Genomic DNA, 25,098 nt, shown 5'->3' on the forward strand with positions numbered 1-25,098 from the left:
AAAACTCCAAACCCCGCGCTCTCCCTCCTCCCTCCCGCCCCCGCCCTCCAGCCTCGCCCACCATCTCCCACCATCTCTTCGCTCCTCTCCTCCTCTTGCTGCTCCCCTCCCTCTCCGGTCTCCCGCCTTCCCGGAGCACGCGCTGCCAGGGCCCGGGGTGCCGGGCGGCCAATGGGGCGGCGGCAGGACGTGATGTCAGGCGCGGCTGTAGAAAAGGCGCGGACGCTTGGCTGGCGCGGACTGCAGAGCCGGGGCTGGGCTCGGCGCGCTCTTGGAGAGCCTTGCGCGCGGCTGGGCCCGCGGCCGGCGGCTCCTCCTCCTACTCTGCTCCTCCTCCTTTTTCTCCTCCTCCTCCACCTCCTCCTCCACCTCCTCCTCCACCTCCTCCTCCTCCTCTTCCTCCTCCTCCTCTTCAATTCTCCCGGTGTCTCTGCCCGGCTCGCTGGCTTCGGAGAAATCCCCACTCCAGTAGCCGACCCAGCGCCTAAGCGGGTCGCCTTGGGCTGAGGGCACACCCTGGGGAGGGGAGAGGTCTAGGCAGCTGGGCCGCCGCGGGCACCTAGTCGCACCCCGGTGAGCCCCGACTGCAGCCGTCGCCGCCTCGGGCAGACTTTGCGCTTCTGCTTTGCGCCCGGGGCGCCGAAGCCGGGCCGGCGATGCCCGCAGCGTGAAAGCGCCCGCGGCGGGTGGCGACCTCTGCCCTGGTCTCCCACCCCCTCCCGCACAGCACCCCCCCCCCGCCCCCTGCCCTTGTGACCCTGGCTTTGGCGCCGCCGCCCAGGCGCCCCGCGATGTAGCTGCCCTAGCGCCTCGGCGGGAGGCGTCCTGGCCCGCGGGCGCCCAGGGCCCGGAGCCCGGCCTGGGGGCGCAGCCGAGCTCGGGCGGGGCCGGGGCCGCGGTGGCGATGCACCGGGCCCGTTAGCGCGGGGAGCGCCAGGCAGCTGAGGCGGGGGGCAAGCCCTCCCGCGGAGGAGCCGCGCCCCCGGCCCCGCCGGTCCCGCCGCGATGCTGTTCCACAGTCTGTCGGGCCCCGAGGTGCACGGGGTCATCGACGAGATGGACCGCAGGGCCAAGAGCGAGGCTCCCGCCATCAGCTCCGCCATCGACCGCGGCGACACGGAGACGGTAGGCGCACGGCTTCGGGGTCGGGGCCAAAAGCTGGGATGGGGCCGGTTCGGTCTGCGCCTCTGCTCTCCTAAGTTTGGGGGCACTTTGGAGAGCGTCCTTCGTGCCGCACGGGACTGGACGCTGGGGATCCGCGGACAGGATGCGAGGCCCGTAGCTCCCGGCTCAGGGGAAACCCGCCTGCTGGGGCGGAGGAGGGAAACAAGGTTGAAACCGAAATTTCAGACCCTCAGGGTGGAAGAGAGGATTTCTCCCGAAGTGGGAGCGAAGTCCCACCCGAGGCCCGGATGGCTCTCTTCTCACTTTTCCCGGCTTTTTGGTCGCCAGCCTCCGCGCTCTCCTCCACCACCGGCTCTGGCTACTGGCGCCGCCGCCTGAGGCGCGGGGAAGGACGAACCAACCGGCAGCACTGGGGCTCCAGCCGACTTGGGCCATTCCCTGCTTCCTGGCGATCAGGTTCCCTCCCTAGCACAGTTTCAGGGGTCGGAGTCCTCTGGGCCAGCACTTTTTCGTTGATCGCGTCTTGGGCCTCCTGGCTGGTCCGACTTGGCCGGGTTAGCGCCGGGAGTTCAGGCTCTGGCCTGGCCCTTGTGGAAGGAGAGTCCATTCGGATCTCCACACCTGGCTCCACCAGCTCAGCCCCAAATAGCCAGTTCCTTGCCTCAGACGTCCCTGGGGGCCAGAGGAGCAGACACTGTCCAAGCCGGGCCCAGAAGTGACCTTTAGAGGCAGAGGAGGTGGGGAGCACGAGCGAAGCTTCTCGCTTGGAAAGGAAGAGCACCAGCTCCAGCGCCTCTGCTTCTGAACTTGTCTTCTGGAGTTAAACCCTCTCAGCCTGTCAGTTTGGTTAAGGGAGGATTTGAATTGGGCCTGTCGTGCACTCAGAGACTTTGAGGGTGCCCATGCACCCCACTCACCATCTCTCAGCACCCAAGAGGGCCCCAGCCAGTGGGGCAGAGGTAGTGGAGGGGCAGAGGTTGAGCGATTTGCCCTGGCCTAAACCTTCTGCTTAAGGATCCAGAGATCACTGGGGTTAGGGGCCAGGAACTCCACCACGTCTCTGGAGAGGAGTCTGTGTGGAGGTTGACTTTTAATGGCCATCATACCTCTTTTCCTGGGGCCCAGCAGAGTGGCTCCTTTAAGAAACAATTTGAGGGGGAGATTTTGGAGGGCTTGGCTGAAGTAGCCACCACTGCTCCAGCCCCCAAACGCTGCATGAACCTTTCTGAGAAAAGAGCAAAAGCGACAGGAAGGGGGAGAAGTAAGCAGAAAGATCTATCCAGGCCAGTCCCGGGTCCTGGGCCCGTGGCCGGCTTGGGCCCGTGGGCCGGCGTAGGCTCTGAGCCCCCCACCTCCCGGATATGGGCCTTTTGGGGTGGAGAAAGCACACTGCACACCCTGGCGCCCTCCTCCCCCGTGTTTAGGGCTAGCGGGAGCCACGGAGGGAGCTTCAGGTGCCCGTTTCCGCGCCGGCGCCGCCGCTGCCGCTGCCGCCGCCGCCGCGGGGTCGCAGGCTGACGCAGGCGCTTCGGTCTTGCGCCTCCCTCCCTCCGCAGACCATGCCGTCCATCAGCAGTGACCGCGCTGCGCTGTGCGCCGGCTGCGGGGGCAAAATCTCGGACCGCTACTACCTGCTGGCGGTGGACAAGCAGTGGCACATGCGCTGCCTCAAGTGCTGCGAGTGTAAACTCAACCTGGAGTCGGAGCTCACCTGTTTCAGCAAGGATGGAAGCATCTACTGCAAAGAAGACTACTACAGGTAGCCCCCGCCTCGGGACCCACTGCCCTGGGCACCCTGGACCCCGCATCTCAAAAACAATCTTGTCCAGTTGCCTTCCCTGCAGTCCCAAGGGAGGGCTCCCTTACCTAGGTCCTCCCTTCTTCAAGCCAGTTCAAAATGGGTGGCATCCTTTTTAAACAGCAATTTGAGGGAACTCTTGGAAAGATCTGTGAAGTGTAGGGACCCAGAGAAAAGCAGAAGCTGCCCTCTTCTTAGCTCAGAGCAAAAATAAGCTTGGGATGGGTGGTCCTTGCCCCCTTCTCCCTTTGAAGTTTCTTGGGTCCACTAGAGGGAACGAAAGAAGCACCCCCAAACCCAGGCAGTCTCGGCTGGTGTGGAACAAAGTTGGAAGGAGAGCTGGGGGAGCGGATTGGGTGCATTTCCGGGTCTTTCCTGGAGATGGGAGTGAAAGCTGGCCAGGATTAAAGAACCGGAATCACTAACAGACTCCAGGTTCCTTGTTTCTCCTCTCTGGGTTTAGGGTTAGGTCTGTTTATTTCCTCCTCTCTCTCTCATCCTGCCTCTGCATCCCTGTCTCCGTGTTTCTTACAAATTGCAAAGGTCTGCAGGATGCCCTGGCACAGGGTAGAGGGTAGGGGAAGAGGTTGAGGAAGGGGTAAGTGCGAAGTTTCCGATCACTCCCGAGCAAAGGCTTTCCTGGGGCTTACTCAGACTCTGGGTAAAGCAAAGCCTTCGTAGGCACGAAAATGGTTAAGGGAAACTATATTTCATGGTAGAACCAGACCTGGGCCAAAATCTAGTTCCCTCTAACCCCCTTCCTCCAAGTTATCCTAGTTGCCCATTTTAAGGAGTGGATTTTGGCCAGTGGCAGCAGTGGCACCTGGAGGAGGGATATGGGGGGGGGTACCCAACCGTGTGTCCCCACAGTCCCTCCCTCGATGGTCCCTACAGGCGGTTCTCTGTGCAGCGCTGCGCCCGCTGCCACCTGGGCATCTCGGCTTCGGAGATGGTGATGCGAGCTCGGGACTTGGTTTATCACCTCAACTGCTTCACGTGCACCACATGTAACAAGATGCTGACCACGGGTGACCACTTCGGCATGAAGGACAGCCTGGTCTACTGCCGCTTGCACTTCGAGGCGCTGCTGCAGGGCGAGTACCCCGCGCACTTCAATCATGCCGACGTGGCGGCTGCAGCAGCGGCAGCTGCAGCGGCCAAGAGTGCGGGGCTGGGTGCAGCCGGGGCCAATCCTCTGGGTCTTCCGTACTACAATGGCGTGGGCACGGTGCAGAAGGGGCGGCCGAGGAAGCGGAAGAGCCCCGGGCCCGGTGCGGATCTGGCAGCCTACAATGCTGGTGAGTGCGAGGCGCCTCAAGTGCCCCGACGGGTTGAGGGAAAGTGCACGGCATCAGTAGCTGAGAACAGAGTGAATTTCGGTGTGCTTTACATGTATACTTATAGCACTCTGGCTATTCCAGCCTTTAGCCTGTCCAGGCCCTAAGCACAGGATGACCTGGCGGAAGGGACGTTAGCTCCCTGGGTTCCAGCCCGTGGGTCCCTGGCTGGAGCGGGAAGGAAAGGGTGCATTAGTGGTCTTGATGCTCTGGGTGCAGGACCTCATGGCTGAGGAATTTTTTTAGCGACAGCTTTTTGGTTTGAGGCTTTTAACTCACTTTACTGGGTGGAAAGTGCAAAGATAGAGACAGAGCAGACAGTCCTGGGGGCTCTAGGTTGTCTTGGCTGAGGGAGAGGAGCTGGGACGATGGATGAGCAGGGCAGAGTGGCAGGGGTCCCAAGAGAAAGGACAGGCAGTGGCTGGGGGCGCCGAGTGAGTTCGGCCTGGCCTGCAGGCCGGGTCCTGTAAGGTGCCCTGAGGGCAGCAGGCTGGGAAACTTGGGCCAAGGATCCATTTGAACAAAAGCATGTCCTAGTGCCGCACACGATCTGATCCTTCTGCTCTGCCAGGTCTTGGTTTTCCCTGGGGCTCTTCCTCCGAGTTCCGGATGACATAGGGGCACTGGGATGAGAGCCGGCGACCCTTGGAAGCCAGCGTCAGGGGTTGAGACCGAGTAGGCCCAAGTGGGAGTAGTGTGGAAGGTTCATTTCTCATTTCCGGCATCTTTGAACCCCAGGTCATTCCGGGAGAGGCTCTGCCCCCTCCCGTGCTTCTCCCCACTTAGGACAGCTGTGGAGGTTCTGAGGCCCAGCACACTGAACCGTCAACATCTGCCCAAAGTCTGCGTGGCCAGGAAAGGTTTATGATTCCCCTGGCTTCTGAACTTGATAGAGTTTATTTGCAATTACTTTCTTTCGTTTATGACAGATTCAGACTTAGAGATTTTTTTCTTCCTCCTTTTCCCCTTAGTCTAATGCACAAAAATAAAACAAAAAACCCTGGATTGTGCAGAGAGGGTTGTGATGGGGAAGAAGTCAGGATTATTTTGATCTTTACAAATCTGAGCTGGCTGGGGTGGGGGGGGGAATGGGGATGGCTGGGGGTCCCCAGTTCGCTCCATCGAAGTTGCTGGCTGGGTGACCACATACAGAGCTGGGCGGAAAATACAGCTCCCGAGGTCTGGTAAACAGCGAGGCGGCTGCAGCCAGGTCCGCCAGGCGGATTTAAGGCTCTACCAGAGATGCCGCTCTCCCAAACTTCCATCCCTCGTCACCCGCCATCCTGAATAGACTAAGCTGAGTCCAGACCAGGTCCCCCCAAACAAAGCCTGGTGTATTTATCAAGTGGGATCGGCCAGTAGGAAGCTGGGCCACAGCGTGAGTGGTGGGTGGAGATTGGGATTATGTTTTCCCCGGGCACGAAGGTTCATAACCGGGTTTGCAACTGAAAGGTAGAAGGTACAGAGGTTTATTTGTGCTTTTTGCTGCTCCTCTGCCTTCCCTGGCGAGGCTGAGCAAGATATGGCTGGAGGCTGAGTTTCAGAGGAGCTGGCACCTCTACAGGACTTCCCCACGCATGCCATCTCCTCGTTTTCTCTTTGGCCCATCTCTTCTTTTTTCCCTTTTTGCTCTAGACCCCTCTCTCTCTTGGCATGTGTATCCTGGTTTCTCTGTTCCTGTCTCTTTTTCTCTCTCCGGGTGTCGGAGTCTCTGCCTTTGGCCCCGGCTTCCTAAGCTAGCAAAACCCTCCCAACCCACGCTGCCCTTGGCTGTGCCGCTCGCTTTCTCCCGGCTCCGGCTCTGGCTCCCGGGACTAGATTGGGAAGTGTGGGGCGGGGGTGCCTCCCTGGCCGGGCAGCTGTCCCTCTCCTTTCCCTCGCCCCGGACCAGCAGGAGAGAAATGGCCGCAGTGGGCGGTGTGGCTGCTGAGACTGGAAAGAGGGCCTCTTGGAGGGTGCGATTTCGGTTGTGTCGGGACAAGTGTGTGTGTGCGCGCGTGATTTTGAGTGTGAGGAGGACTCGCGCTTGTTTGTGTGACCACCCCAACCCAGAGGTCCAGTCACACCGACCCCCTGCAGAACCCATCGCTCTCGGGGAGGGACATTCGGGTGGAGGAGCGGCAGCACCTTACTAAGGGGCCGTGAGCTCGGCCCGAGTGGGGAGGGGGCGCCGTCGGTGCGCCCGGCTGGCGGCTTGGGGAAGGACCGCGGGAGCGGCGGGGCTGCGGGGTGAGAAAGTCCTTCCGGGGCGGTGGCCGCGGCGGTCCTCCTCTGGCTGCCCCTCGGGTGCGAGAGCGCAGCCCAGGTCCCGGAGGCGGAACTGAAAACTACCCCACCCCGGAGCGTGGCTGCCCGTGGGCCAGGGGTGCGGACAAGAGGCCGGAGCCGATGAGGGGCCGGGGCCGCGCGCTTTGCGCCCGGGTTTGCGCGCCGCGGCCACGGGAGTCCCGCGCGGACGGGCCGGTCGCCCGGTCCTCCCCCAGACCCAGCTTTGTGTGTGTGTGCCTGGCGGCGTAATTACTGATTTGATTCCAATCCATTATTTAGACAATTGAACCTACAATCTCGTCTTTAGTAAAATGAGGCGAAGTCAGATTTGATTACAGGTTCAGTCCCAGCGACAAGAGCTCGAAACCCGATGGGTTAATAACAGATCACGAGTAAATTATTCATGATTTTACGAGCTCTTTAGCTCCATTGAATCGGCCTAATTGAGAGGAAAAAAAAAAAAAAAAAAGGAGAGAGAAAAGCTTGGTCTTCTCCCTCCCTTCGGCCCCTTGCCCCTCCCCGGATCCGATCCCGGGGAATCGCGACCTGGCGGGGAGCTTGGGGCGGGAGTGAGGCGGGGGGGGGGGGGGGGGGGGCCGCACCAGACCAAGTCTGGGCTCTGCGGCTGCTTCTCCGCCCCCAGCGCAGCCCCCTGCCCCAGCCGCTGGCTGGCCTCGGCCTCCCTACCTGGGGCCGACTCCTTTTCTGTCCTCCCTCCCTTTCCCCCTTTCCTCTTTTCACCACTCTCTGGCCTGGAACGGCTTCGAAAAAGCCACGCCACAGGGACCTGGTCTCTTCGAGACCCGGGATTTAGTTCCTTAACCTGGACCCTCCACCGCACAATATCCCCTCTATTTCCGGGCCTCGCTGCGCCGCCCCCCCAGGCCCTCTCTGTGTCTCTCCCGATTTCTTTCCGGCTTTGTAGTTGTCTCTCTCTCTCTGGTTCTCCCCACATCCACTGCTTTCTTTTCCTGGGTCTCTTCTCTTCTTCTTCTTCTTCTTCTTTTTTTTTTTTCCTGGCTCTGTCCATCTTCCTTCCCTACTATCTCTCCTTTTTTTCCCTTTCATTCTCTTTCTACCTCTGTCTCTTTCTCTCCTTCCCCTGCCCTTTTTTTCTCCCTCCTCCAAACCACCTCCCCCCATCTAGGCCGCTCTCAGGGCACGTCCCTTGGGTGCGTGGGGCGCCAGGGTCCCCATGGAGCTCATTAACAGCAGCAAGGCCCAGGCAGAGGCTGGGCGGAGGGATGGGCCCAGAGATCCCCTGTGGGGAGGCCTGCCCCACCCCCTGTGGAGCTGGGGACTAGGGGCCAGAAGAGGGGCGCTCCCCGCAGTGGGGGCAGGGCAGTTTCCATGGATCCCATTTGGAGTCAGTCTCTGATCCCCTTTAAATTGCCGCATCCCTGTTCTTCACTCTGGGCCCTCTCAGTGGGAGTGCAGCCCTGGTGGAGGACTTGGGTGCCAGGGTACATGTGGGAAGGGGCCCTTAGGAGGTGTAGCCACTTGCTGACTGCAAGGTTAGGGACAAGACCTGCATCTTGCAAATTTTTTCTTCTCTTGGGCAGGGGAGGAGTGGGTCACCTGGAGAGCAGGAGTGCTTCTGAGGTAGTGTTGCCAGATAAAACACAGGAGTCCCATTTAAATGTGGATTCGGGGTAAATGACAAATAAATTTTTAGTATAAATGTACCTCATACACTTTGAATTCTAAATAAACAACGAATAATTTTTTAGTTAAATTGTATGCCATGCAATATTTGAATTTTAAGCCAACAACGAATCAGTTGTCAGTATAGGTACGTCTCATGCAGTATTTGAGACATCATTCTAAAAAAATCGTTGTTTATCTGAAATTCAGATTTAACTGGGCAAACTGTATTTTTATTTGCTAAATCTGGCAGCTCTATTATGGGCCCGTGATAAGACAGATGCATTCCCAGTTGCCCACTTTAGGGGGACTGAATTAATTTTGTATGAGGTCCCCAAACTAAGACCTTCCGTGTGGGATGGCTCATGATGTATTGAGGGGATCTTAGAGAGGGGTCTCGCAGGTCCCCATCAGCCACCATGTTGGCAAGCATCTTTCTGATGCCTGAGATTTCCATCCCTGTCCCCCACCTCCAGTGCCTTCCAGGCATTGGCAGCTGGGCCCCAGCTGGGCCCCTTCTGGATGGGGATGGGCTCCCCAAAGAGTCCTGCTTCATCTTGGTCTGCCTCTGTGGTGTGGAGGAAAGAAATGGCAAGGGCTGCAGTGTTGAATGTAGGTTCTTCCGTTACCAGTGGTGTGGCTTCATTTCCCTCAGTGTTAGTCTCTAAGATGGGGTGCAGAGCAGTAGCCAGCTCTTGGAGCAGCAGTGAAGGTCCCCTGATGTATGTAGAGCCAAAGGCATATGCCTGGGTGTGGGGTGTTAAATACATGTTAATTTCTTCCTCCAACTTCCTTCCCTTTCTGGTTAGAACTTAGCCACTAGGTGAGATTGCTTAACCTCTCTGCCTCCTTCACCTTATTTGTAAAACTGAGAAACAACTGCCTCAGAGGGCAGCGGTGAGGATTAAACTACAAAATACAGTTGCCAACCTTCGGCCCAGTGCATGAGGCCCCAGGGCACAGGGGTGGCGTAGTACTTTTGGGTGTGGGAACTGATGTGGGAGAAATGAAAGTAAGTGTGGAGGTATGGAAAGTGAGTGGAAGTCTGTGATTCCAGGTACTTGGCGAGACACTGTGTGTGTGTGTGTGTGTGTGTGTGTGTGTGGTGGTGGTGGTGGGGTGTGTGTGAATGGAGACTTCGTTCCCCTTTAGGGAGTGCAGGGGGAAGCGGGAAGATTGCATCCGCAGTCAAGTGACTTCCCTATTGGAGCCTCAGTTTCAACATCTGTAAAAAGGGGAAAATAAACCTTGGCTCAAAGGGTTGTTTTGAGGATGAAAACGTATATGTAAAGCCTTTATCGAATTATCTGGAGTTGAATAAGTCATCAACAAGTTGTAGTTCTTGTCATTATTATTATTGTTGTTATTATTATTATTGTAACATGATGGCTCAGGATAGTTTTTGGATTCTCCTAGAGCTGGGTTTGAATCCAGCATTTCCTAGCTGAGTGAGCAGGTGGCCCTCTGAACCTCAGATTCCCCTGTAAATCTAGAAAATGGGGATAATATCACCGTCTCAGCAGGGTGCGCGCCCGCAGTGTGGTCCGGAGGCTAGAAACATTTGGCGGAGCGTGGGGTGGGTGTGATCTTGGCAGTGGGGTGGGGGGGAGGCGGGGGGCGGGCCAGGAGGTTCACCTGCTGCCTCTGCATCCCCTCCCTAGCGCTGAGCTGCAATGAGAACGACGCGGAGCACCTGGACCGGGACCAGCCCTACCCGAGCAGCCAGAAGACGAAGCGCATGCGCACTTCCTTCAAGCACCACCAGCTTCGGACCATGAAGTCTTACTTTGCCATTAACCACAACCCCGACGCCAAGGACTTGAAGCAACTCGCGCAAAAGACAGGCCTCACCAAGCGAGTCCTCCAGGTCAGCGGGGGCGGGGCCGGGGGCGGGGGCATCTGCGGTGCCAGGGCCTGGGATGCAACCCCACCACCTTGGAAGCAGGCCTTGGAAGGACTTTCTGCTCTACACCAGCCTATCTTTTTGTTTATCATTCTCTTTGTCCATCTCTTCCGTCTGTCTCGAGCTGTATTTCATTCTCTCCCCCCCCCCACAACTTTGTCTGCTCTCTTCTACAATTTTTGTTCCTCATGTTCGTTCTTCAATTTTTGTCCCTTAATGTTTCTGTTTTGTGTCTGTGAGTCTCTCTGTCCTCTTTGTCTACACAGTTTCTTTTCTTCCTTGTAAGCAATTCTTAGTTGCTATTTATTACTCAAGTGACACTCAAATATGTTCATGTTGTAAAAGGTTCAAGCATTTCAGATAAATCCAGAGCTCCCCTCCCCACCTTGGCCCCTCATCCCATGATGCCCGTCCAAGGCAACTGCTGTGAGCTGTTTGCTCCTTCTGCTTCCTGCTCCTTGCTTGCACTCTCTAGTTTCTCTCTTTCTTTCTGTCTCTAGATTTTCCTTCTGTTTCTTTGTTGTCTCTCAGACTCTCCCAGAAGCGAGGTTTGGTGAGGGAGGGGGGATTAGGACAGATCCTCTGGGTGGAAGTAGATGGGTGCCTCTGAAACTAAGCAGCATTGCACTTGTATGTGAGGGTGCTTTCTTGATAGAGAGGGTCCAGCGCTTTCACCAGATTTCCTAAGGGTCTGTCCATCACCCCAAAGATGTTAAGAACCCCAGTTTGGAGAGTCCCAGGCACTTGCATGTCTCAAACTTGTGGCAGAGCCTTGGGCCACCACTTTTTAAATCTTCATCTCCTCCTGGTACTCATTTCCTGGTCCTTGGCAAGGCACTTAACTCCTCGAGCCTCAGTTCCCTTATATGAAATGGACACAAGAAATTGTCTACACTGCAGGCTTAGTGGAGAAGCCACTGAGATAATATCAGTGCCCATCACAGTAGCTGATACTTAACCCACTCAGTGGATGGCAGCTAAGAATGACATTAACTAGATTAATCAGTTAACTGATATATTAACTAGTATGAATGATTATTCTGGTGGTTGGACTTCAGTTTTCCCATCTGTACCATGATGAGGTGGGAGAAAATCTCCCTTTATAGCCAGTTTAACCAATTTATTCCTCAGAACGTGTGATTGTAGGGATAACACTGCAGATTTGAGGAGTAAGAATACCGAAAGATGAAGTGATCCGACCGTGGTCTCACAACAGGAAGAGTGGTGCTGACCCACCTTCCAGCCCCAGAACTAAGGGGATTAAGGGCCTTGGGGTGAGTGGCAACACTGAGGGGATGAAGGTGATAGACACCGAAGGCTGTGGAGCCGCCCTGTTTTCCTGCGCGTCTGTTAGAATTTTTTCAAAAACATTTTGAGGGTGACGGCGGTGGCAGGATGAGACTGTGATGCGGCCAAGGGTCCGCAGATCTCTGGGGAGCGGGGTCACCTGCGCACCGCATGGGCCTCTTGGTCTTGCGCCGGCTCCTGACGTAGCGGAGGGAGGTGAGGGCCAGCCAATGGGACGCTGATGCGTCTTTCTGGGCCCGCCCCCCGCCTTGGAGCGCCGCTTAGGCCCCGCCCCTCGCATTACGGCCCTTTTGGCCCAAAGTTCCTCTGGCCAGGGCTTGAGAAGAGGCGGGGATACTGCTGCGCCCGTCGGGGTCTCGGATCCGGCTGGTCCGTTTCCCTCGGACTTTATCTTTTGGGGATTAGGTCGCGGGACGCTCCTTGGCACCCAGTCTCTTCCTCAGCCCTGGGTGAATTTGGACCGAGGACTCGAGGTCGCCGCCTTTTCTTCTGGTTAGTAGTCCCTTCCTCTCTCTAGACTCCGCCGCCGCGGGGGTGAGTTGGTGGGGTGGGGTTGGGGGGGGGAGCAGTCTGTGAATCAAACCCTGGAAACCGGGCAGGGGCAGGGGCAGTGGCAGCGGCTTGATGTCAGATAGAGCTGGGTTCCATTCTGCCCTTCTACTCGTTGTGAGTCATCGCTTTCTCATCTGTAAAATGGGCACCCATTTACCTCACCAGTTATGCAGATTAAGTGAAATAAAGACTAAGTGTCCATGGTTGGGTCTGAATCTGGGGTGAGGAGCCAATCCCTGCTGGCTCTGGTAAGGCAGGAGGCTTGATTTAGGAGCACGTTGGATTTCCAGCACAGTTCTCTCTCATTCTTTCATCTGACCAAATACCTATTGGCACCAGGCCCTGGGCATACAGAGATGAATGAACCACTGAGATGAATTTCTTCTGGCCCTGAAGAAATTCATCTGTTAGGTGTCAAGACAGATCCACAGTCAGTTTCCCCACAGTGTAGTCGTTTGGGAGGCAGAGGGTTCTGCAGGAGACCAGGGGAGAGACCAGCTACCTACCTTGTGTGTGAGGAAAGGTTCCCCTGAGTGACCTGAGTCTAGGCTTGCCTCTTCCCCTAGAACCCTGACCCAGGGCTGTTCACACCTGCCTGCCCTCTCCACCACGGGGACTCAGAAAGCCAGGGGCATGGGACTGGTTGAGAGAGAAGCACTGACAGTTACGGTATGCCTGTTAATCAATAAATGTTTGAGAGCCCTTCTGTATGTCAGGGACTTTGAAAGGCCTGTGAGATGAATTTGCTCATTGAGTCCTCGCTGTCATGATCCCTTCACCACTGTACAGATGAGAATTGTTGGGGTTCCTGTCGTGGCTCAGGGGAAATGAATCTGACTAGCATCCATGAGGGTTCAGGCTCAATCCCTGGCCTCACTCAGTGGGTTATGGGTCCGGCATTGCAATGAGCTGTGGTGTAGGCCAGTGGCTACAGCTCTGATTTGATTCCTAGCCTGGGAATCTCCATGTCCTGTGGATTCGGCCCTAAAAAGACAAAAAAAAAAAAAAAAAAAGAGAGAATTGTTGAGGCCCAAATGATTTCCATTTGCTCCAAGACACACTTGACTGAGATTCAAATCCAGGCCCGTCTGATCAGTGGGCATTGCTTTTTCCTCTAAACCAACCCATCAGTGACTGCCTCTGAGTGTATCACCCGTACATTGTTGAGGTAAGGGCTGTCATACCCCTAGGACACATCAGACCACTGTTCTCCCTCCTCCCAATCTCCTGCACAAATCCTTAATATTCTCTGACAGCACCGCAGCTCATGAATATGCAGCAGTTTGCAAAGCGTTATCTTTGCAGCCACTCATCTCCCTCACCTTAATATTTTCCTCCCCATTTTACAGATGAGACTCTTAAGAACTAGTGAGCTGAAGTGATTTACTGGAGGATACAGGAGCCAAGCATTAGCAGGGTGGGGCTCTCTCCCAGGTGTTGGGTACTGATGGTCGCTGGAGGAGATGGGGTGGGGGCAGTTTGCGGCAAGGCAGCTGGTGGCGTGACCTCTGGAAGGTAACATACAGATTCAGATACTTTCTGACATACCAGCAGTGTGATTTGGGTACTTTAACCTCTCCTCTTGAAGCCCAATTCCTTGTCTTTGAAGTGGAGATAATAGTAGTTTGTACCTTGAGGATTCCTGAGGATTGAGACTATGATGGGAAGGCTCCAGCATGGTGTCTGCTGGTTGGTACCAAGTAAGGCCCTGTGAAATGGTTTCTCATCACTGTCTACACCATCGTAATGGTACCAGACCATGAGTGCCCCCTGCAGGCTGTGGTCCACTTCGACCCTTTAGAGAGTCTGCATGGCAGGGGCTGGTTGAGGTTGAGGCTGTGTTCCCAGAAGTGGATGTTGTAGGGTATGTGTGTGTGTGGGGGGTGTGGGTGTGTGTGTCTAGGGGCTCTAGGCTGTTACTGAATCTTTAATTCATAAAAGCCCCATTAACATGGCAGGCCTGGGACACAGTATGATATGAGGTCCAGACTCTGTCCTCCCACTTACTCCCTGAGTGATCATGAGTGTGTGACTTAACCTCCTTGGGCTTCAGCTGGAAAACAAGGATGATAATAATGTCTTCACTAGGTGATTGCATGGAGTAAATCAGATGACATGAAGTATAATTTATAAAGTATAGATTAGGGACTTAATGCACATTAATTTTGTACACATTTACCTAGGGGGTTCAATCTATCACCCCCTTTTACACACATTTAGAAAATTTAATTATCTTCGTTCTGCAGATGAACAAACTGAGGTTCAGGGAGGCTAAAACCCTTGCATGGCTCACAGCTAATAAGTGATGAGGGAAGTCAAGCCCAGATTGGTCTGATTCCACAGCCCTTTCCAGAATAGCACAGCGTAGAGATTACGAGTCCCAGCATCCCATCCGCTTGGATGTTGCTCCTGAACGCAGGAGACAAGGGATGAGACAAGGGAAGGAGTGGGGCGTAGATGCCATACCTTGGTAGGAAAAGCAGGAATTCTGTGTAAAGCCCCAAGGGCCTAAGAAGTGCTGAAAATTGTCATCGGCAGCGGCACAAAAACCACAGTCCTCACCTGTCATCAGTAGGCAAGGTGACCGGCAGACAGAATGGCCCCTTGGATAGAGGTCCATTAAGACATTAGGCTTTGCCGGTTCTTGGAGACCATTCTCAGCACATCCTCTGAGTCTCCCCTCTGCCTTCTCTAGGAAGCGTCAGGAAGGTGCAATATTAAGATGCTCCAGGCTTGGGAAGGGGATGGCGAACTGATTGATTGGGATGAGGGTCTCCTTAGGGGTTCCTGGTGTGACTTTGAAAGAAAATACATTTTAATAACCCATCGTTGAGATACATTCTTCAGCTGACTAGTTAGTCCTCATTCAACTAGGTGAGAACTCAGGAACTGAGAACACTAGCTTTCCTTTGTTCACTTTGTCGACAAATACACATGTTTGGGGCGGGGCCTGAGGCACTGAGGATTCAGAGGTGACCGTGGCGGTGCATGGGCCTGGCTGGAACGTACAGCCCAGAGGGGAGACAGTGCCCAGCAAGTATTGCATACATAATTACGATGCTGATGAGATTCATCTCTATCTTTTTCTGTATATTTGAAATGTCTCAATAAAAATATCTTTTGAATGATTCCAGGACCAAATAAGTTTGGGAAATGCTAAAGATTGTCTGTCTTCTTGGAACTCAGAGCATGGTGGCATTAATACAGGCATTGAGAAATCTCGAAGAGATTCAAGTTTGTCTCATCCAGCATTTCCCAGATTTGGCCACAGAACCCTTATTTAACTCTTGATGAAAATGAAATAGAACAAGTGCTAGGATGGAAAAATAATGGGGGTGCGACAAGGGCCTGAACATGGGGACCTGACCAGGGGAGAGAGGTAGTCAGGAGTGACTTTTCTGAGGAGGTGAGGTTTAAATTGGGACTTCAGTTCTTTGAGCCTCAGCTTTTTTACCTGTAAATTGGGGAGAGTGAGCACCGTTCTGCCTGTCATTTGCACAGGGCTGTAGGAAGTGTTTGATCTAGCTGTTGATGGTTGAAGCCGGATGGGGTTTCCTAGATGATGTGGCTTGAATTTCTCATTTTATTTATTATTTATTTATTGGCCATACCCGCTGCATGCAGACATTTCCAGGCCAGGGACTGAACCCTCACCACAGCAGCCACACCAGCTGCTGCAGTGATGACACTGTATCCTTGACCTGCTGTGCCACCTGGGAACTCCATCACATCTCTCATATTAGAAAAGAGGTCACTGAAGCTCAGACAGGTGGAGTGACTCGTCCAGCGCCCCACAGCAAAGTAGTTGTAGCCCTGGAGCAGGAACCAAGGGGTCATGATGTCAAGTCCGGGGCTCGTTATTTTTCATTCTTTAAAAAGAATTTTCTTTAAAGTTTATAAAATTGGAGTTCCCATCACGGCTCACCGGTAACGAACCCAACTGGTATCCATGCGGGCGTGGGTTCAATCCTTGGCCTTGCTTAGTGGGTTAAGGATCCAGCCTTGCTGTGAGCTGTGGTGTAGGTCGCAGATGGCAGCTCCCAATCCCGTGTGGCTGTGGCTGTGGCGAAGGCTGGCAGCTGCAGCTCTGATTTGAACCCTGAGCCTGGGAACTTCCATATGCCATGGGTGTGGCCCTAAAAATTTTTTTATAAAATAATAGAACAACCATACAGAGGGGTTAGACACATGGGGGGAAATCACCCATGCAAGGATACAGGAAACCAGTAATCCAGTTGTGCAGGTGGAGGTTAAGTAGTGGGTAAGGGTGTGGGCCCAGCCTACCCGGCTCCACATCTCAGCTCCACCTCTTTGGCTGGGCTCTGGGCCTCAATCTCCTCACCCGACAATAGTATTATTCTGACCTTGTAAAGCACTGGGAGTTCATGTGTATAAAATGCTTTGAACGGTGCTAAGACCTTGCCTTGTGAGTAAATAATGTTCGTTGTTATATTTGCTTTATGAAGTTGTCATACCAGAGGACATGATTTTGTTATTTCCCTCACTTAACATTTGTCACGAGACGTTTCCTCTGCAACTGCATGGAGTGGCTGTGGTGTGACTTCCACTTGTCCCATCTGGTTGGATGCCTCGGATGCAGCCATTGGTCTCGATGTCGTAGTCAAATGCCACGGATGTTGGGGGGCATGACGCTTTTGTCCTTTGGCTGATTTCCTTACCGACCCAGGAGGAGATGTGTGGGACAAAGTGAGTTCTCACTGGCCCTCCTGGTCTCCTTGATGACCGAGTCCTGGGGAGGGGGATTTGTGAGGCACACCCCAGGAGGGGCATGTAGTCATGTGGGCTTCCTCATCAACCAGGACTAACTGGGGATCCCCAGGGTGCCAGCTGGGGCACTCCCTGCAGATGATGAGAGGGCTGTAGTTTAAGAAGATGGGTGAGTAGGGCAAGCAGCTGCAGCTTCCCAGCTGCCCTAGCATCCCAGCCTGTCAGAACCCCAAGAGGCCATAGAGACCATGTGGTTTGGTCCAACCCCCTTGTACAGGGAGGGAAGTGGAGGCAGACCCAGAGGAAGGGGACTAGCCCAGGTCGCTCGGTTGGTCAGTGGCAGAATCAGAACTGGAAGCTACATCCAGTGCTCTCGCCACTGCACCTCAGTTGCTTCTGTGTTTATTCATTCACTCACCCATTCATTCATTCATTCACTTGCTGACTCACTCGGGATCATGTGGTAGGGAGAGCATGGACTTTTTATGGCAGATAATCCTGGATTCCTGGATTCTTATTTCAGCTTGGCCTCTGTGTGACCTTGGGCAAGTGACTTCACCTCTCCGAGTTGCTTTGGTTTTAAAGCTCTAAAATGACGATGGTGATAGAGGCCCCCCCCCCCCCGCCTCTACCCCCACCACCCCTTGGCCCGTCATGGAGATAACCTGTGATGGTGTGTGTTAGAGGGTGGCCTGGTGCCTGGCAGGTAGAAGGCGATAATTCTTATCTCTTATTATTACTATTAACTCAGTGCACGTGACTGACTCTTAATCTTTGCCAGTCCCTGTGCACGTCCTCAGGGACACGAAGACGACTGAGACAGGGTCCCTGTCCCAGCAACCTCTCGGGATGGGATTTTCTGAAATACCCAGGAGCACTGTGGTGAAGCCTGGCTTAGGGTGAGAAACAAACTCAACGCAAACCCCCAGAGCAGCTGGCTTTTAGTTGTGTTGTTGACTTTTATCCACCACATTCCCAGCGCCTCAGATCCAGTAAAGCAGAGAAGGCAGTGGTGGAAGATGGTGTCATTGTTTACAAACCACTGTTAAGGGCAACACTGGAGAAAGAGCAAACAGCCAGCAACTAACTGGTTCCAGCCCTTCCCCAGGGCTTCAAGTCCCGGACCAACAGGCCATGCACTGCCCCCAGGGCTTCCCGCTCCTGCTACCGCTTGGGGAGTCAGATACACAGCAAGGCTCTGGCCCTTCTCATCCCCACTCTGCAGTGACACTTTTCAAAGTCTCCTCCTTTTTCTGAGGGCCTGTCTTTGGGGGCTTTCTCCATCATTCTCTCCATCGGTCCTTCTCTGAGCCACATGGACACAGCAAGGAGCTCCCACTCCAGGAAGTGCTTGTTGAGGCTGGTCTTGAAGCACCATGCTTGTTTGCAAGCCCCTAGAAGAGGCGGTGGGCTTGCTCAGGGCAGAAGGCCAGGGAAAATGTGCTTTCTTCCTGCAAAGACTCAGCGTGCTGGGGTGAGATCTTTGTTTCCCAGCTGCACAGGGTCCTGATCCCTCCTCACTCCAGGGTCCTCGGGGCTATGCTTTTTAATTGAGCCCAAGTTGTATCAGGCCACCAAAAAGGTGGGTTTGAGGCGACAGGCCCCTGGAGCTGCGGTGGTCCCCAGGGGAGGGAAGGGCCAGGAGTCAGCCCTTCCCATCCCTGACTGAGACACTGGGAAGACAGGCAGATGCAGGCACATCTGGAAGTAGGCAACTGGACACCCCAGAATCTGTAAAATTCCCAAAGGCCCTTTGTTTTATGGGGAGGCTTCTGGCGGGTGTTTTCCTCACGCAAGGGGAAGTGAAGGGGCCCGGCCCCTTGGGCTGTTTCTCTTTGGGAGATGCAACCGCCCATCCTCCCCCTACTCCGAGAGTCTCTAGGCTTCTCCCAAAGTACTTTGAGGACCTCAGGGTACAGCGGGATCTCTCTGTGGAGTTCGACTGGTGGGCAGGCTAGTGGTGGTGGTGGGGGCGCTGTGTAGATGGCTTTTGCTGCTTGTCTTCGTGGGTACAGTAGGCTCGGTTGCAGCCCCGTGGGTATGGATATGTGCCTGAGTCTGTGCCCAGGGGAAAATGAAAGCAAACCCTTGTTCTCTCTTGGGCATTCTTCTCATACCAAGCTCCGGTAACGTGGCCGCCACCCCAGCTCTCATGAAGGACACTGGGACATGGCGGGTTGGGAGAGGGGGTCTGTGGGGCACACCACTGCTTAGCCTTCTTCTAATCAGGCAGCTGTGCCCACTCTGCCCTGAACCTGAAACCCAGGGGTGCGGGGTGCGGGCACTTTCTCCAACGGATGGTGGTGGGGATTAGGATCTCGTCTTTTCCTCCTCTTAGTAGCTCTTTATTGACTGATTCCTGTGTGTTCTTTATACCATTCTAGTATTTCCCAGACTGACTCACCAAGAAAAACTTTAAAAATTGTACCGACAAGAACCTGTGGGATCTCTTGCCTGCTTAAAGGCGACTGCTGAAAAAACAAATTTCTCAACCATTGTGCAAAAGGATTGCGATCTGGTTTGTGTGAATCTTCCAGAACAGAATAGAAAGGCAACGTGAGCCACATACATAATCTTACATTTTAAATTCTCGTGTAGCCACATTAAAAAAGCAAAAAGAAAGAAACTGGTAAAGTTAATTTTAAGAGCATACCCTTTTTTGTGCGTGTGTGCTTTTTAGGGCCGTACTTGTGGCATATGGAGGTTCCGAGGCTAGTGGTCAAATCAGAGCTACAGGTGCTGGTCTACGCCAGAGCCACAGCAGCGCAGGATGCGAGCCTCGTCTGCGACCTACACCACAGCTCACGGCAACACCAGATCCTTAACCCACTGAGCAAGGCCAGAGATAGAACCTGCAACCTCATGGTTCCTAGTCGGATTCATTTCTGCTGTGCCACAATGGGAACTCTAAGAGTATATTTTGTTTGGCCCAATATGTCTGATAGATTCTCATTTCAACATATAATCAAAATAAAAATTACCGCTGAGGTCTACCTCCTTTTTGTTTTTGTTTTTGTTTTTTTTTTTTCCCTACCAAGTCTTCAAATCTGATGTCTCTTCTCACCTACAGACTGGCTGTTTTGGGAACTAGTCACGTTTCAAGTGCTGAGTAGGCTCCCCGTGGCCAGTGGCTGTGATATAGGGGAATGCGGCTCAGCTCTGGAACCTTCTAACAGGAGGGGAAACCCCGGAACAGCCAATGAGAGGAAAGGACATTTTTATTGTATTCAGAACAAACTCTCGGCGAGGCTGACTTTTCAATCTCCCGCCCTCCCTTCTGCCGACCACTGATTAGCATCCCTGCCTTAAACAGTGGCGGGGTAGTGGGGCTGGGGGTGGGTGGGGGGGGTGCTCTGCTCTTCTCAGGGGTCCTGCCCGCCTTCCTCTGACCAGCCCTTCCGTCTTCCCCCCCTCCACGCAGGTCTGGTTTCAGAACGCCCGGGCCAAGTTCAGGCGCAACCTCTTACGGCAGGAAAACACGGGCGTGGACAAGTCCACGGAGGCGGCGCTGCAGACAGGGACGCCGTCGGGGCCCGCCTCGGAGCTGTCCAACGCCTCGCTCAGCCCCTCCAGCACGCCCACCACCCTCACAGACTTGACTAGTCCCACCCTGCCGACTGTGACGTCCGTCTTAACTTCTGTGCCTGGCAACCTGGAGGGCCACGAGCCTCACAGCCCCTCGCAAACGACTCTTACCAACCTTTTCTAATGACTCGCGGTCCCCCCCCGTCCGCCCCCCCGCCCCGCCCCACAATTTCTTTAAAAAAGAAATTATCTTTAGTTGAATTCCAAGTGTATTTTAAAATAGAGGCTTTGAGCAACTAACTAACCACATTTTAGGATCTCGCCTGGAAACTGAGGAAGAAAATAATCGCCCCCCACCCCGCCCGCGCCCCACCCCCGGCTGCCGCAGCAGTGTGGACTGGAATTACTTGGAAGATCTATCTGCAACACAACATTTGTGTCACTGTACAGTTTTGTGGACTGAGCGAGGAAAAACAACAAATAATTTAAGTTGGCTAGAGCTTCTGTATTTTCAAAGACTGCCACGTGCCTTAGGAATACTGTTTTATCTCCATACTTTGGATGACTTGTTCATTTTTCTCTCCCTCTTTTTCTCTCTGTATATTTATGACCAGAGCAAAAATGTAAAAAAAAAAAAAAAAATTTGTTACTTTGAATAGTCCTAAAAAGAAAAAAAAAGGAAAAAAAAAAATCAAATCCCCTCCAACGGTCGCTTTGTTGTTTTAGAATTTTAAGGTGGAAGTCTGTTCGAATATCAGAATTTGTAAAATCTAACCAGTAATAAAACCACTTATTGAAACTAGTTGGTGCCGCTGCTGTTTAGTTGGGTGCGAAATTCACAGGACTTAGAGGAGTCTTATTGGAGTCCAGAGGTAAATTCAAGGCTCTTCCCCTATTTATCTCTAATAATTTGTAAGTATTAGTTTACCATATTTATGGGGCCCCTCTTTTGTGCCAGGGCCTGATTATTGGGATCCAGAGATGAAGTAGATACAGTCCCTGCCTTAAGGATTTAGAGTGGAGACAAACACGACATCATCTTAACACAGGGAGAGCATGTAAGCAGAATACCCTTCATTCATTCATTCATTCTTTCAAATATTAAATAAGCGTGTCCTCCTGGATACTTGTGTCAAAGGTCACCCCACCTCCCTTTTTCTGCTCTTCTCTAGGCTGGAAGTGTATGTCAGGCAACAAGGGAGGCCCTTCCCCACGAGGAGTGAGTGCTGTCACCAAAGGGCAGCTTCAGCTCGAGTTTTCCTGATGAATGACGCAAAATTTCAAAAATCTTCAAGAGGGCAAAATCAAGCCAATTTGGTTTCTTTCTTAGAGCTTCGGGTAACCTCAGAAACCCTGGGAAAAGATGCATCCAGAGAAGGTGGAGGATGGCAGCCGGCAGAATGAGGTTGGAATCTACTGCTGAGCAGAGTGAGCTGAGGGAAGTCCTGTCACCTCTCAGGCCTCAGTTTCCTCGGCTAGAGGGTGAAGATCATAACCCTTGCAAGACAGTTGTAGTGAGAGCAAAGTGAGGTGTGCTGAAGGGCCCAGCAGAGGGTCTAGCATATGGTAGGAGCTCAGTGTATTTTATGGGATGACAAATGACACGTCAGGATTTTGCAGATGGAGAGCAGGAATGCGTGTATCCAGGCATTGCCTAGCACTTCTGGATGCAGCAAGCAGGTGTGACATCTGTCTACTGCTTGTAGGGCATCTTACACCTCTCATTTCTTGCCCTAAGCCCTGCTGCAGGGCACTCCGTTACCAGCCCGACCTAATGCCAGCCGGCATTGAGCAAAATGCCCCACAGTAGCCCACCAAATAGAAAATCCAGAGGGAAAAATCACAGCTGCTTTGAGAAGAAAACAGCCAGGCGATCCAGCCCAAGACTGCGGTCTCTCTCCCTTCGGCCTTCTGCCATTGTGATGGGAGAAGGACATAGGGCAGGAATAGATTGAGAAAGCTGTTGTTGCTGTTGCTGTTTAATGCCTGGCAAATAGTAGAAGCTCAATACATTTTTTGTGAACTTTTTTTTTCTTTAATGGCCAAACCCATGGCATATGGAAGTTCCTGGCTAGGGACTGAATCGGAGCCACGGATGAGACCTACACTGCAGCTACAGCAGCAATGCTGGATCTTTTAACCCACTGCTCCCGGCCAGGGATCAAACCCTTGTCTCCACAGTAACCCAAGCTGCCACAATCGGATTCTTAACCTGCTGCACCACGGCAGGAACTCCTGTAAACTTTTATATTGCTGGATAATGTGCCTAAAGGGCACAGATCTGAAATGAACAGCTTGGTTACTGTTTTCTAAAGGAACACACCCATGTAACCACCACCCAGATCAAGATCTAGGACTTTTAGGGAGTTCCCATCTTGGTGCAGCGGAAACAAATCTGACTAGGAACCATGAGGTTGTGGGTTCGATCCCTGGCCTGGCTCAGTGGATTAAGGATCCGGCATTGCTGTGAGCTTCCGTGTAGGCTGTAGACTTGGCTCAGATCTGGCATTGCTGTGGCTCTGGCATAGGCTGGCAGCAACAGTTCCGATTAGACCACTAGCCTGGGAACCTCCATATGCTTGGGTGTGGATCTAAAAAGACAAAGGTCAAAAAAACAAACAAACAAAAAAAAAACTAGGACTTTTACAGCCCCCTGAAGTCTCCCTTGGGCCCCCTCCCTGTCAGCCGTCATTCTCAACTCTAGCATCATGGATTAGTTTTATCTGGTTTTGATTAACACATTTTTGCTGAGTGAATTCAGGATTTCCCAAGATTAACTTGCCTAGGGTCAGGCTGCTAGCAGTGGAGGAGCCAAGATTTGAACCAGGTCTGTTTCCAGATGGCCAAATTCTCAACCTTAAGCAGATACCTTCAGAGTCACACATTCAAGCCTGGGGGTTAAAGCCTCCACTATTCTACCTGTCAACAGAATCTATACCTCACTGATGACTAGGGACTAGAATGCAAGCAGAGGGCCTGGCCTGTGGACGGCTGCCCGGATGCATTTTGACACCAGGCCCTCCCAGGTACCCACGGACATGCACACAGGTACACTCTGGAGGCATGAATGGATGGATAGACCCACAGGCTAAGTTGCTCACACCCAGACAGCCCCACACAAAGACGCACATACACAAGTCTTGCAGACAGACATAAACAGGCCCAGACGCTCACAGCTATATCTAGACAGACACCCAGACCACCCCACACAGGGAGACCCGCACACACACCCAGATGTGTGCACATGCAAACATTTGCAGGCACCCAGACGCCCCCGCATAGCCTGGCTGTGCCCCTTGCTCAGGCCCGGACAGAGCCAAGTCTGATTCCTATCTCTTCTGTCAGCACTGCCACCCAGATGGAGCAGGCCCTGGAATGATGCCCGGGGGTCCCCCCGCCCCGACATGGGAGCAACTTCAGAAGCCAGGCCTGCTCTTGGGCCCGGGATGGGGGCACTGCTCTCCCCAGAGTCAGAGACTGCGAGCAGCACACCCAGAGTGAGAGATTCTGAAACAGAGAGTGACAGAGACTGGGAGATGGTGAGAGAGGCAGAGAAGGGTGACGACAGTGATAGAAAGAGATGGTGACAAAGATATGCACGGAGGCAGAGACGCAGAGAGACGATGACAGGGATAAAGACACAGGACAGAGAGGCAGAGAGACAGATCAACAGTGGGCAGGGAAAGAGAGATGGAAAGGGAACAGCCACAGTAGTGGAGGCAGACAGACGGAGACAGTGACAAGGACCCAGGTTAAAAGAGTCAAAGACACAGGCGGAGAGAGGAAGCGATGGAGAGAAAGGCAGATGGCGACTGAGAGGAGACGCAGAGATAAAGGGAGATCCTGGGACAGACTCAGGCTGAGAGAGACCAAAACAGAGAGACAGAGCAAGAGAAACAGAGATGGCCCCTTAGGCTGGTGAAGAGAGCTGCTCAGAGAGGGAGAAGGTGGGACCAAAAGGACAACAGAAATAGGAGTTCCCATCGTGGCTCAGTGGTTAACAAATCTGACCAGGAACCATGAGGTTGCCGGTTCGATCCCTGGCCTCGCTCAGCAGGTTAAGGATCTGGTGTTGCAGTGAGCTATGGTGTAGGTTGCAGACGCGGCTCGGATCCTGCATTGCTGTGGCTCTGGCGCAGGCTGGCAGCAACAGCTCTGATTCGACCCCTAGCCTGGGAACCTCCCTCCATATGTCGCAGGTGTGGCCCTAGAAAAGACAAAAAAAAAAAAAAAAAAGGAAAAAAGACAAAAGGACAACAGAAATAAACTGAGGCTCAGACTATAAGACAGGTGCTCAGTGGGCAGGGGTTGGGGCTGGGCTCAGGCTGCCAGTCCAGCTCTATGCCCTGGAGGTGGGAGGGAGGGAGAAGAGGGTGGGAGGGTGCTATCATCATTGCCACCTGAGACTCTGGAGCAGTGTCCTCACCTCCCCACATGCTGGCTTACAGAAGGGACCAAGGGATCATCACCAAAACGCTTTTGGCTCCAACCTCTGTGAACATGGTGAGCCTCCTGGTTCTTGGGACCTATTCCTACTGGAGCCTGGCATTAAGCAGTTTGCAGGGGCCATGATCTTGACCGTGACTGTCCCCTATCCTGCCCCATCCTATGAAGTCTCATTTTCCCTGGAGTGGGGAGGTCGAGGGCAGATGGAAGAGACCTTCCACGGATTTCTCTGGCTGGCAAGAATTTTGGCAAGGTACTTAGCCACTCTGAATCTCAGTATCTGAATCCATAAAATGGGGCCAAAGGCATTCACCTTGCAGGGGTATTGTTAGGATTCCATCAGAGAATATATGCATGCTATATTTGTGGTTTGACTAAATATGAGGGAAGTTCCAGGGGAGGTGTGAGGAATTGTCTCAAGAAGTTGGGAGAGGAGTTCCCGTCGTGGCGCAGCAGAAACGAAT

The 25,098-nt window shown here is 53.5% G+C and overlaps 1 protein-coding gene across 1 annotated transcript; it reads left to right on the plus strand.

Moving 5' to 3' along the window:
* Positions 1 to 228: 228 nt before the first annotated feature.
* Positions 229 to 20,990, plus strand: LHX2 (LIM homeobox 2). The gene is made up of 5 exons (XM_047768367.1): positions 229 to 1,125; positions 2,682 to 2,884; positions 3,818 to 4,221; positions 9,834 to 10,039; positions 20,085 to 20,990. Exons 1-5 carry the CDS (start codon positions 1,006 to 1,008, stop codon positions 20,370 to 20,372), a joined length of 1,221 nt encoding a protein of 406 aa, XP_047624323.1. The 5' UTR covers positions 229 to 1,005; the 3' UTR covers positions 20,373 to 20,990.
* The last annotated feature ends 4,108 nt before the right edge of the window (positions 20,991 to 25,098 follow it).

This window comes from Phacochoerus africanus, chromosome 2 (assembly GCF_016906955.1).
Source record: "Phacochoerus africanus isolate WHEZ1 chromosome 2, ROS_Pafr_v1, whole genome shotgun sequence".
In the NCBI taxonomy this organism is placed as follows: Eukaryota; Metazoa; Chordata; class Mammalia; order Artiodactyla; family Suidae; genus Phacochoerus; species Phacochoerus africanus.